This window comes from Saccostrea cucullata, unplaced genomic scaffold, assembly GCF_032062105.1.
Source record: "Saccostrea cucullata isolate Sc308-1 unplaced genomic scaffold, CSIRO_AGI_Scuc_v1 ctg11673, whole genome shotgun sequence".
NCBI classification, from domain to species: Eukaryota; Metazoa; Mollusca; class Bivalvia; order Ostreida; family Ostreidae; genus Saccostrea; species Saccostrea cuccullata.
The window spans coordinates 1-14,579 of record NW_026922803.1 but is presented as its reverse complement, the minus strand read 5'-3'; the positions used below and the strand labels follow the sequence as shown (position 1 = coordinate 14,579).

At 35.7% G+C, this 14,579-nt stretch overlaps 1 protein-coding gene across 1 annotated transcript; it reads right to left on the bottom strand.

Annotated features, from left to right (window-relative positions):
• Positions 1-2,657: 2,657 nt before the first annotated feature.
• Positions 2,658-13,771, bottom strand: LOC134262506 (uncharacterized). Its single transcript, XM_062744906.1, has 3 exons — positions 13,669-13,771; positions 9,884-10,104; positions 2,658-2,887 (listed from the first exon to the last, which is right to left on the bottom strand). The coding sequence occupies exons 1-3, from the start codon at positions 13,758-13,760 to the stop codon at positions 2,658-2,660; spliced, it is 543 nt and encodes a 180-aa protein (XP_062600890.1). The 5' UTR covers positions 13,761-13,771.
• Positions 13,772-14,579: the final 808 nt, after the last annotated feature.

Genomic DNA, 14,579 nt, shown 5'->3' with positions numbered 1-14,579 from the left:
GGTGAACTCTGGTCCCCCTACTGATGTACAATATAAGATAACCTCTGGTCCCCCCACTGATGTAAAGTGCAATATAAGGTGTCCTCTGGTCCCCCTACTGATGTACAACATAAGGTGTCCTCTAGTCCCCCTGCTGATGTACAAATAAGGTGACCTCTGGTCCACCTACTGATGCACAATATAAGGTGACCTCTGGTCCCCCTGCTGATGTACAAATAAGGTGACCTCTGGTCCCCCTACCGATGTAAAATATAAGGTGACCTCTGGTACCCCTAGTTATGTACAATATAAATTGACCTCTGGTCCCCCTACTGATGTAAAGTGCAATATAAGGTGTCCTTAAGTCCTCCTATTGATGTACAATATAAGGTGTACTCTGGTCCCCCCATTGATGTAAAGTGCAATATAAGGTGTCCTCTGGTCCCCCCACTGATGTATAATATAAGGTGACCTCTGGTCCCCCTACTGATGTAAAGTGCAATATAAGGTGTCCTCAGGTCCTCCTATTGATGTACACACAATTTAAGGTGTCCTCTGGTCCCCCTACTGATGTAAAGTGCAATATAAGGTGTCCTTAAGTCCTCCTATTGATGTACAATACATGTATAAGGTGTACTCTGGTCCCCCCATTGATGTAAAGTGCAATATAATGTGTCCTCTGGTCCCCCCACTGATGTATAATATAAGGTGACCTCTGGTCTCCCAACTGATGTACAGTACAATAAAAGGTGTCCTCTGGTCCACATACTGATGTACAGTATAAAAATCAGGTGACCTCTGGTCCTCCTACTGATGTAAAATATAAGGTGACTTCTGGTCCCCCTACTGATGTACAAAATAAGATGACCTTTGATGTTCAATATAAAGTGACCTCTGGTCTTATTAACTTTTTGTTACCTCTGGTATCCGCATAAAGATTATGGGAACAAGCGGAAGTCTTCTATTGTACATCAAGAGGTATTTCATACTTCACAAATTGTAGTATATGAATGAGACAAAGGTAATCCTATGTTCATTATATAACGATGTGAATGAAAGTTGTGATTAGGCAATAATTTAAAATCATGGTATATCTAGAATTATTTTTCATATCAATAAAAGGAAAAGTTGCTACTCTAATTTTTTGACAAGGAAAAAAAGTGCACAATTTCTCCGAATTCTCTAAATGTATGTACAATGTAATTGGAATTTGGAGGATTAGTTAACTTGCTTGTCTTCTAATACAGTATATGTATCCCAAGAGTAAATTACAATTGGTGCATTTCTAAAAGTTTTATTTTTTTAAATGTAGTTTTCATTGGTTTATGAATTTGATGTGTTAATTCCAGGGAAAGGGAAGGAGAACTCCATGCAGCCCCAAACTTCGCAATACGGGGGGGGGGGGTACATCTTCTTTGTAAGAAAAATAAAATCAGGGTTTACTAAAAGTGTTAAAGTGAGGAGGTCGCCTATTGAAGCATGGCCTCATAAGGAAGACAAAGGGGACATTAGATAATTTATTAACGAATAATTATTCCATTATGTTAAAGGATTGGTGAAAAGTCCGAGCGAAATGAAAAGGTAGAGGTGGTAGGGGGCAAGATCTTTATCCTCCCCCTGCTTGTTAGAGATCGGCGAATGCAGAGACTGGACGTCGTTTACTCAGAGTCGCTATAACCTTACATGGAATAATAAAGTCATAGGGGAGATCACAGGTCACCCAACATAATCCATGAATGTTAAACTCTTATATATATCATATATCTTATGATATTGCAGTCAATGTTGCTCAGCACCCCCCCAACCCACCCCCTCCCTCGCCCTTTCTTTTCTGATACCCATCAGATGGTTATTCCTTTGACAAAAATAAATTTTCTGGGATTTTGTTACACTGGAAAGGCGTCACAGTAATACGATTTATTCTATTTTCACTTTACGTATGCAACGCACTACATTTTGTAGCGGAGTAAACAGGCCCGATAGTCGTGAACTGAGCAGGGGACCTAAGGTCCTAGTTGAGCGTACGTTTTATCCTTCTGCAGCAGGCGCAGCCTATTTTAGCCCTCTCCCTGAAGTCCCTTGTGTCATTTTCTATACAAAGAACACTTCAAATTAAAACTTTTGACGACGGTAAAATCAACATTTTCAAATAAATTTCTCTTTGTATTTTGTAATATTATAAAAACTGTGTGATTTCCTCACAAATTATATAATTATTGGACAGTTTTAATTAAAAAACGTGAAATATAATCTTTGAAGATTGTAATTCCCATCTTTTAAACAGAATTAGTTATTTTTCGATACGATATTATTATTGAATATCGATACGTATCGATATATTGATACAGCCCTAGACGCCACCAGGATTGCTGTAGATGTAGGAACCGACCTACATTTTCTGGATGTGTAAACAGGCTTTTTGAGCAAATCCGTTCCCAAGTACTACGTAACTAAATCCTTCTTAAACCTAACTTGCATAGATGTTCGTCTTGGGATACACATTTACCAGAAAAAAATAAAGTAAATTAAAAGTACATGAAGTTTGTGTATTTTTTATTTAAACAAAAAAGTATCAAGTAAAATCATTATTTTTGTGAATACCTATAATATTCTAATACATAAATCATTAGTATTAACAGTTTCAACGAAGGGATCAGTTTCTTTCATCATCTGAAATTTTACATTTGATCAGTGTTAATCGGGATTTTCCATTGTCGTAGAAAATAGCCAAATGGACGAACTGCCCGAATTGCCATGTGAATGAAAGACTGCATTCTGTCCACTAAGCTGAGGTCCCTGGAGGAGATCATCTCGTACGCAAATGATGCCATGAGTGTATGCATTCTTGTGGGTCCCTCAAATACTACTGATGTTTCTGTACCGGTGGGATTAAAGCAGGATCTTCCATCTGTAATGTACAGAAAAATAATGAAATAATTAACTGACTGATTTTGTTGAGTGCATGACATATGAGTAAAAGTGAAATAAGACGGGGGCATAGGAATCTTGTATTTGTATTTTGATCATCACCTAGCAGTATCTGCACAATAATCCTGGTTATGCTAATGTACAGGTATTTATATGTTAGACAAATTCAGAGTTACTGGCAGTAAAGAAAAGTGAAGGTATCCAGGGTTCATATGCATAAAAATTCTTATTCTGCTAAGTATATTCTCAAGTGCCGATTTACCTTAAGCAGAGTGACGTTTTTTACTTAGTACGTCACTTTACGTTGTAAGTGGATTGCATGACGTTTCTTATTCTTACTTATATGTCTTAGAATATGCTTAAAGTTAAGGTTTCGTCAAAGGTCAACATGTCTAAAAAATTATTTTTACAATTGCTCCAAAACTATGTGTGGTATAAAGTCAAAACGTTTACAGTTTTTAAATATATCACTGATTAATAGATAGAGAGTATTACTTGATAATAAATATTTTTAAAAAGACATTTCTTGAGAAAAATTGTATCAGAAAATGTGCATATTTTTAAAAAATGTATCTGCTTCATTCTGTCCTTTTTGTGAAAACCAACATTGTAGAAATAATATATGTTTATCATTGAAGGGCAAGTTGGACGTGAATTGCCTTTGAAAGGCTGTTATTGAAAGCATGACATGTATAAAGACAAGACCCCTATAGAATCCGCCATTTGCAGTGTACTTTCACTTTCAAGTCTTAGCATTTGGACAAAATAAACAGGAAAAACAACTTTCCAGAGGCTATCCAAGTCCAACTTGCCCTTCATTGATAAGCATATTTTGTTTCTGCAATGATGGTTTTCACTAAAAGCACAGAATTAATTAAGTGTATTTTTTTGAAAATATATGCATTTTTAAGAAGAATTTTTCTCAATTAATATCATTCCAAGTATTTTTTTTGTCAAGTGATACTTTCTATATGTTAATCAATAGAAAATTTATAAACTGTAAAAGTTTTAACTTTATACCTTACATAGTTTTGGGGCTATTGTAAAAATAATTTTTTGGACATGTTGACCTTTGACGAAACCTTAAACAACCCCTCACCTTGTCTAAAGTTTTTAAGCATTTTGCTTACCACAGCAAAATGGCTGCAAGACAGCAAAGACAACGTCGTGTTTTTAAGCGGAGATTAGATCCCTTTACGGAATACAATGCTGTGGGACTTATCACACGCTACCGTTTTGATAGACAAGGAATTGAACATATCGGGACGCTGATTGACGATTCCGTTTCACCAGCAACAAGTCGAAATTGTAGCATACCAACTAATTTACAAGTCATGATAGCTCTTCGCTATTTCGCAACAGGAAAAATGCAGTTATGTAACGGGGATGACTTCGGAATTCACCAATCAACTGTGTCTAGAATTGTTCAAAGGGTCTCTACAGCCTTAACTCGACCACATATCATTCAAAGATATAAAATTTCCTACCGACGCTCAGACAATTCACAGGCACCAGACAGACTTTCACGCAATCGCCAATTTCCCGGGAGTGCTTGGCGCTATCGACGGGACCCATGTTAGAATATTGCGTCCTACAGTTAATGAAGAAGAATTTGTTAACAGAAAAAACTTCCACAGTGTTAATGTGCAACTTGTCGTGGACGCACATTGTCATATACTGGACATAGTCGCCAAGTGACCAGGGTCAACACATGACGCAAGAATTTTGCGAGAAAGTGGCATTAGCCAATTATTTCAAACACCCGGACTAATTCCTGTTAAATGTCACCTTCTCGGTGATAGTGGCTATCCGTGCAAAAACTGGATCCTGACTCCCTTCCTTAACCCTGCAACCCAACAGGAAAGAAGATACAATGGGTAAATATGTCTTATTTAATAATGATGTTATACTGCGAACTTTTTTCTCATTATTTTCTGCATCGACATATTTCCAGGTTGATTTACAGTTAGTTACCGCATTATCGCCATTCGATAAAAAAGAAAACAACCAGAAATAGTATACTTTTTCAAGTAAGAACCTACCCTCCCCCTAATTATTGCATACATCTTCATTAATCAATTATTTCAGGCACCTAGCAACAGGGGGGGGGGGGCACTTTTTTTCCCAACATTCCCTTTACTATAGAAAATGTCCAATGAAAAGATGGTTGCCCCCCCCCCCCCCCCGTTTTCTAACACAGTATATTCATAGCAAGGAAATATAGGAAAACATTAGATATATATAGGATTTTCGAGGTTTTTTTCCTTTGCCTGTCAACTTTTTTTAAGTAAAAAAAAATTCTCAGGTTGCCCCCCCCCCCCTTTTCAAAAACGATGCTACGTGCCTGTATTTATTTATTTTTCATTCATAGATCACACAAGGTGACGAGGTGCATTGTTGAGAGAACCATAGGACAATGGAAAAGACGTTTTCATGTATTACATTCTGAGATAAGGTTGTGTCCAGAGAGGGCTTGCAAGATTATTATGGCCTGCGCAGTACTTCATAATTTAGCAAAATTGCTCAACACGCCAATCATTGACGAGGATGGAGAAAGCGACGATGATTCTGATGAGGGCAGTGATGACGATGATGCTGATAACAACAACTGTGTCCCCGACAATCTGGATGGCAGAGCATACAGAAATCACATTACAATGAATCATTTCTAGAGAGGACATTTATTATTTTACCTTTATCGAATATAATTTATTTTCAGTATAAACATTAATAAAAAGTTTTACAAGTGTTTTTTATTGAAGTCTTTCAATTGTTGCTTCAGAAGGGCATTCCTCAGACGGAGGTTCTCAACTTCGAGTTGAAGTTTCTCTCTAGCTAGGTTACATGTAGCTGTAGTTTCTCTTGGAGAATTTGGCGGCATTGGGAAGGCCGAGATACCCAGTGACACGTCTTCTTGGATAATGGGCTGACTCGTGCACGTTGAGAGCTGTGGGTCGAGCTGAAAATCCTCCACCACTCGTCTGTTTAAAAATAATTTTTAAAGAATTATACTCGTCATTTATGAGCATCAAATTATCGATTTACTATTCAAAAAAAAAAATCAGCCAGAACAGTCAATATCGAGATTTTAAAAAAAAACAGTAATAAAGTTGACTGACACTTAAGAAAGCCTTACCCTTGCAGTGAACTCGATGGAATGTCTTCCATCCCCCTGTTGAAATTGTTAAACGCGGGTATGTTAAGGAAGCATATAAGTAATTTCTCGGGAAAATTAGACTTTTTGAAGAAAATTTAGTTTGATAAATTACCAAAACCACTGATAAACGTAAACTGTTATTTACTATTGCATACAGATAAAAGCGTGTCTAACGCAAAGATGTGCATCACCGCCACGGCATCACGTGACTTCTATTAATAGCAGAATTTTCCTTAATAAAAAAGCTTACAGAACAACAATACCCCGGAATTTAATAATTTCTTTGAGTAAATAATATAGTTGAAAAAAATCTATTTTGTCTAAAAAGTGCAGCTAGAATCCAACTGTCCCGTCAGTTAAATAATAATCCCACACATTCGCACAAAACCTTACTCGATGTTTTGAATGTTATACATATGAATCGAGATTTTTCGTAAAGCCTTGCTTAACTCGGGATTATAGCAGCACTTTCCAAGTTTGTCAAAACGCAAACTTTCAATCTGTGTAAATCGTATGTTTTGAAATATCCAGCTTATTGTTGTTCTGTTGCATTTTTTGGTCAAGAATGACGGACGATAGGCCAACCGGGATACGTAATATAGCTGACTGTCTTCGAAAGAGAATATAATCGATGAAAATAAATTAGCATACCTGTTTAATTTATTGAACTCCATATGAATTTAACACAATATTTCCGATATTTCCTTTTAAACTCCATTTTACGTATCTTTGAACATGCCGTCCTAGCCAAATTCTCTTTACACGACATGATCAATTTCCAAATTACTCGATGTACACATATGACGTCATCGGTGGTAGATTTCAATCATAATGACTGTTACAGCATAAAAATCAAAACATTTTATTTTTGTTAATGTTTACACGTTTCTAATCATTTTTTAGAGTTAAATTACATCGCTAAATATCAATATTACGAAAACCTGATTTCTAAAATTGACGTCATCTTGCCTACTATGACGTCATAATGCAGCACTGATTTAGCCAAGGTAGAATTAGGGAATAACTATCTTCTAATTTGGTATTTGCGACCGTTAATGCTGATTTAACGGTCGCAAACTGAGTTTTACCGGCGACGCGTAAGCGGAGCCGGTAAAACGGATGTTTGCGACCGTTAAATCAGCATTAATGGTCGCAAATACCAGATTAAAAGATTAGTTATTCCCATTCTAATGCAATTCATGTATTTTGTTTGTTGTTTACGTCTTATTTGGTTGAATTTTGTCACATGAAATACGTCAAGGGGCATTGTGTTTTTGCGTTGCTCTATTATGACGTCACAATGAAAAAAGCTTTCACGCTTGTTAATGCTCGTTTTACTGCTTCAAACATCAGTGCATTAGCCAATCAAAACTTGTTTTACAAAACAATTGCATTAGAATTAGGGAATAACTATCTTCTAATTTGGTATTTGCGACCGTTAATGCTGATTTAACGGTCGCAAACTGAGTTTTACCGGCGACGCGTAAGCGGAGCCGGTAAAACGGATGTTTGCGACCGTTAAATCAGCATTAACGGTCGCAAATACCAAATTAGAAGATCAGTTATTCCCATTCTAATGCAATCCATACATTTTTTTTGTTTACGTCTTATTTGTCGAATTTTGTTACATAAAATACGTCACGGGGCATTGTGTTTTTGCGTCGCTTAATTATGACGTCACAATGTAAAGCTTTCACTCTCGTTAATGCTCGTTTTACTGCTTCAAACACCAGTGCATTAGCCAATCAAAACTTGTTTTACAAAACAATTGCATTAGAATATCTTGTATGCTTCCTTATTCCCCCTGCGAACGTCATCAAAGAGGAATCAAAGGCCCCAGATATTCCGCAGATAGAAACATTTTCCTCACCAATTACCTCCTCAACTGCTTGTGACAGTGCACTTAATGGTTTCTCTGCCGGTCCTCCACCTATGTAAATTGAAGCATTTTGTTATTATTTAAAATTTGTTTTTTGTTGCTTTCAAAAAGATATATCCATTATTTCATGTATATAAAAAAGTTTACATTTTCTTTATCAAAAAATACCGGGGATCACTTTAGCTGAAATAGTAATATTTTTTTCACTATGGCTTGCTAATTTCGAGCTGATTGTAATTCACTATAGTATATGATTTTTTTTGTTTCTGAACAAATCATTATTATATAGATCTAGGCATTTGTTTGGAAAATCTAAAAGTTCTTCGCGGTGTGCACAATCTAATTAAAAGTAGATGTTAGATCCAATGTAAGTGTAGCGAGTATGTGAGAGGATCTAACATCTACTATTTATTAGATTGTGTAAAGTATTTTCGGTAAATGAAATTGCTGGTCGGGGGGGGTGGGGTTATAAAAAATAAAGGTATGGTTATATTCTCGCACGGGCCATTAGGGTAAACACAGTGAGACTATGACCTATAATATACTAATAAATCAAAATAAACAATCTGCATGATTACCAAGGTCGTCCAAATTTCCGTAATCTTTCCGTGCTAAAATAATTTCCAAATTTGACATAGTCTACTCTTTCAGTCTTTGACGCCTGTCTTTTGTCATTCGAATAGTCCTACGGTACATTATTACACATGTAATTTTGGTACTTCATAAAATAAATTTTTAATACATTATGAGTCTCTTGACTTGGAATATCAATTTCAGAATTTCACAGTTAGATCTACTGCTTACATCCCGTTATATATAATGCCTCAATACCGACAATAGAGTTATCACCCTTGTATCACTTGTATCTTAGGTACGGTAAACAACATGGCTGACATAACAAGCATACCAAGCATTTCACGAACCTGTTTTTTGCAAACTTCTTCTAAAATCAGAAATTTCTCCCCTCCTTTTCATGTGGATGTTGTGCCACTTCTTTTCGACTTCTTCTATAGTCCGGACGGTTGAAGGGTTGGCTGCATTAATTGCTTCAGTAATATTTTTCCATACTTCCCTTTTCTTTTGAGTGGTAACTCCGGCGCCGAATTTAGCCCTCAAAATTTTCTTATTATCGTTAAATAAACGCGTTAAATGTAAACATTCTTCCAGTGTCCAGTTTGGTTTACGTTTCTTCTCTGCCATATTCAGACGATGATGATGACGTAAAACGGGAGATTCAATATCGTCAAAACCCGCAATGACGTCACACCATTGTGACGTTTTATTTTAAGCAAGAAGTGATATGCTTTGCTATGATGCACTAAGTAATGCATTTAGAATTTTTATGCATGAAACTTAAAGTATGTTTCTTAGTTAAGCAGTTTGATCTGGGAATAAGTATAATACTTACTAAAAATTCTTAGATTTTTTATGCATATGAACCCAGGTCATAAAAGTTTAACTTAGAAATTAAAAACTGTGCTTCCTTATTAAAACAATTATTTTTTATAAGAGATTTAAGAAGCTCCGACTTTTACAAAGATTGGCGTAGATGCATTGTGACCCTATTACAAAGGTCATGATAGAGACAAATTCAAGGTCACATAAATCCAAGTTTACAGTTGGTAGGTTGGCTATAACTGTGTGTTTTCTGACTGGTACATGTACTCGCTACTTCAACCAAATGGTTGAAGAAAGGGTGTACAGTCAGTCATTAAGGATGTACAGTCAGTCATCAAAGGGTGTACAGAGTCAGTTATCAAGGGTGAACAGTGAAGTCATCAAGGGTGTACAGTCAGTCAAGAAAGGGTGTACAGTCATCAAGCTTACTGCTGAAGGCCTTCCACGCCCCCGAAAGAAACCAAAAGTATTTAAACTATTTCGCTAGTAGAAAGTATTGGTTTCACTTATATTGTTTTATAAAAGAATTGGGGTGTACTAACCGGCATTAAACTGAAGGTCCCGGGCTTGTTCTCCATCTTCGTAATAAACATTTGTAATGACGTCATCCTCGGCAGCTATACCACGTGTGATACAGAGTTGATCCGGGACGTCAGGAAAATGAACTCGAATACGTCCCTCTGGATATATCCACTCTATAAAACCAGAGGTGCAAGTCGAGTTTTTTGTTTGTATATCCTGAGTAAGAGGATTGTCACTACTCCTGAAAAAATAAAATATAACCATAGACTTTATAATTTATATTATTTTACTTACATACAGAATTCAATTTAGATCTTTATACATTGGTTGGTTTTTCTATGCCCCCGTAAACGAAGTTTCGGGGGTATATAGTTTTTGTCGTATCCGTCTGTCTGTCTGTCTGTCTCTGTTTGTCCGCATAAACTTTAACCTTGTCCATAACTTTTGATTTAGTGGAGCTGTGACTTTCATATTTCACATGTGTATTCCTTGTGACAAGACCTTTCTTTAGGTACCACCAAATGTAACCTTTTGAACTTGACCTTGGAATTTGACCCACTTTTACACAAAAATTCTACTTTTTACTTTGGCCATAACTTTTGAACAATAAATACCAGGACATTTATACTTCACATAAATATTTTTTGTGGCAAGACCTTTTAACGGATAAAACTAACCTTGACCTTCTGACCTTGACCTTGGAGATTTACGTACTGAAGAAAAAACTTTAACCTTGGCAATAACTTATGAACGGTAAGGGCTAGTGCTTTCATACTTCACATATGTAATCCTTGTAAAAAGACGTTTCATTGAATACCAAAAGCTTTGACCTTGACCTTGGAGTTTGACCTACTTTCAAAAAATAAACCTTGATGATATCTTTTAAAGGGTAAGAGTTCATACTTTATATATTTTATCCTTGTGACAAGACCTTTCATTTGATATTGAGACTTTTGACCTTGACCTACTTTTAAAAAATCTTTACCTTTGCCATAACTTTTGAACGGTTAGGACCAGAGCTTCCATACTTCACATGTGATTTTTTTGTAGCAAGAGCATTTATTGGATACCAATAACCTTGACCTTTTGACCTTGACCTTGGAGATTTCCGGACTTATGAAAAAACATTAACATTTGCAATAACTTTTGAAGAGTAAGGGCTAGGGTTTTCATACTTCACATATGTAATTCTTGTGACAGAACCTTTCATTCAATATCAGTAACCTTGACCTTCTGACCTTGATCTTGGAGTTTTACGTACTATAAAAATCTTTTTAACCTTGGCCGTGACTTTTGAATTGTTAGGGCTAGGGCTTCCATACTTCAAATATATGATCTTTGTGGAAAGACCTTTCATTGGATACCAATAACCTGACCTTCTGACCTTGATCTTGAAGATTTCTGTACTTATGAGAAAACTTTAGCCTGGTCATAACTTTGAAACAGATGGTGATAGGGTTTTCGTGTTTTACAATTGTATTTCCAGTTATGAGATCCTAGTTTGGGTACTAATATATTAATTTTGCATCTAAGAAAAGTTAGATCTTCACTATGTTGCAATACGGGGGCATCAGTGTTTCACAAACACATCTTGTTTTTAATAGAATACGCACGTGTTCTGGTAAAAAAAAAGTTACTTTATTAAACTCTTTGCAGTATTAACAATCAAAGAACACGATTTACTTGCAATTAAAGAATTGTATATACTAGCAGTGGCGGATCCACGGGGGGGGGGGTACAGGAATCGCAACCCCCTCCCTTTGTATTTGCAAATAAGAGAGAGAATAAGAATGTCCCAAATTTTTGTTGTATTTTTACTATAAAAATGTTCAGCAAAAGGCTAATGTTAATATATAAAGAAATTTGGTTGTGAGAACAAAATGAAACCCCATCCCCTTTACAACTTAGAACTTTCGGGTTCAGAGATTTATTGTCCCCCGCTTTCGCGAAAGCGAGGGGACATTAAATCTCATTCGTCTGTCTGTCTGTCCGTCTGTAGTCTGTCCCGTCCGTCACAAAAACTTTAACCTTGCCCATAACTTTTGATTCAGTGGAGCTATGACTTTCATATTTCATATGTGTATTCCTTGTGACAAGACCTTTCTTTGGGTACCACCAAATTTGACCTTTTGACCTTGACCTTGGAGTTTGACCCACTTTTACACAAAAATTCCAAACTTTTACTTTGGCCATAACTTTTGAATGGTAGATACTAGGAATTTCATATACTTATTCTTTGTGGCAAGACCTTTCATTGAATACCAACAACTTTGACCTTTTGACCTTGATCTTGGAGATTTCTGTACGTATGAAAAAACTTTAATAACCTTGAGCATAACTTTTGAGTAGTAAGAGCTAGGGCTTTCATACTTCATATATATAATTCTTGTGAGAAGACCTTTCATTGAATACCAAGAACTTTGCCCCTTGGACCTTGACCTTGGAGTTTGACCTACTTTTCAAAAACTTTGACCTTGGCCTCAACTTTTGAACAGTAGATACCAAGGCTTTCATATTTCACGTATGTATTTTTTGTGGCAAGACCTTTCATTTGATATGAACAACCTTGACCTTTTGACCTTGACCTTGGAGATTTTTTTGTACTTATGAGAAAACTTTAACCTTGACCATAACTTTTGAATGGTAAGGGCTGGGGCTTTCATACTTCACATATGTAATCCTTTTGAAAAGACTTTTCATTGAATACTAAGTACGTTAACCCTTTGACCTTGACCTTGGAGTTCAGTGATAATTTCTAAATAGATGACTTATGATAGGGCGTTCATATTAGACACAAAATGTCATAAAAAAATGACATCTCACCCAAAAAGATACCGAAAGCGGGGGACCACAATTCTTTGAATTTGCTTGTTTTCCTTTCTTTTTCAAAACTTTCAGGTAATTTATACACGTATTTTTCCCCCAAGTTGATCAACCTCCCAACTTTAAAAACCACACCCCAGCCTGCATCCTATTGAGTTATTTAATTACATGTAAGGAATGTTAAGAAAGTTTGTTCCATGATAAAATATATTCAAACATTTCAAAGTTGTGCTTAACTAAAGAGATGAATTTTCAAGGATGACAACATCACTAGACTGTGCTTTCGAGTTGTAGCAATTCATTTCTTGCAGAAAGTTATAGGATTTTTCTTCCATATGAAAATATATATAATATCTTCAAAGCACTTAAATGATAGAAAAGCTGGTCATTTTGAGTGAAAATAAAGGATAATTTACTTTGATTAACATTTTGTTTCTTTAAAGCTTATCTTGCATTAGACAAGCTGATGAGCGTAGGTATAAGAAAGATAGATCAACTTTCAAAAGAATCGGTTTGTCAATTTGAAGCTTTCCCCCGATATGGTATTTTTTGCATATAGTTTTTGAAAGGATGTTTTAACCTGTGTGCTTAATTTATTACACAAATATATGTGTCATCCCTAATGTTTCTGCACACGCGATTCATCAAAGGACAGTTAAAACCTAATTGATCATTAGCAATAAAGGACTCTTTAAACATGAAATATCACAAATTGTAAATGTCTTCTTTTCTCATCGTATTTCTTTTCGAAAATAAAAGAAAATTGTTGAATAAACATTCTTAACATCCTTTATATATGTAAAATGTAGGTTATAATAACTCTCTTCCTCTTCGACCCCCCCCCCCTCTCAATCCCCACCCCTTTGAAAATTTTTTTGATCCGTGCCTGTAGTAGTATACATGTATTTTGTTGAATGAGTCCTGAATTTTGTTGAATTAAGAAATAGCTTTATTATAAATATTATGTCAACAACTTACTCACCAAAACTGCACTGTACATAAAAGGCGATCCCTTAACTGAAATGCTGTAGAAAATCCAGCTAGAAATAGTAGGAAGACGGTCGTATACAGCATAATTCACAATAAGTCAGTTATATAATCGGTGATATCAAATTAATAACAAATTGACAACAATTGCACTGCGTCAACCTTCAATTACATTATGTCAACTCCATATGACAGTTACTCACACAATTATTACATTGTGTTAACCTTCTATTACATTATGTCAACTCTACATGATATTAACTCATACTACTATAGCATTGTGTGAACTTTCCTTTACATTATGTCAACTCTTTATGACATTTACTCCCACTATTATTTTATTGTGTCAACCTTCCATTACATTATGTCAACTCTTTATGACATTTACTCACACTACTATTGCGTTGTGTCAACCTTCCTTTATATTATGTCAACTCTTTATGACATTAACCCACACTACTACTGCATTGTGTCAACCTTCCATTATATTGTGTCGATTCTTTATGATATTATCCCACACTACTATTGCATCGTGTAAACCTTCCTTTACATTATGTCAACACTTTAAGACATTTACACATTCTTGCATTTCGTTATGTTTACTGTTCATGACATTTAATTAAACAACAATTACATTGTGTTAACCTATCATTACATTATGTCAATTCTTTATGATATTAACTCACACAACTATATTATGTCGATTCACTATTACGTTATGCGAACACGGGTATCCTCGGCCTTTATATGAGCAAACCGTATTTTCCGCAATCGGCAATCCTCGGCTGACTCCGCTACGCTCCATTCAAACGTTATGTGGATCCGGGCCACAATTAAAGGGTGAAGGTCAAATGCCTAAAATGTAGCACATGTAGGAAATTCATATGCCTCCCTTTCAATGATAAA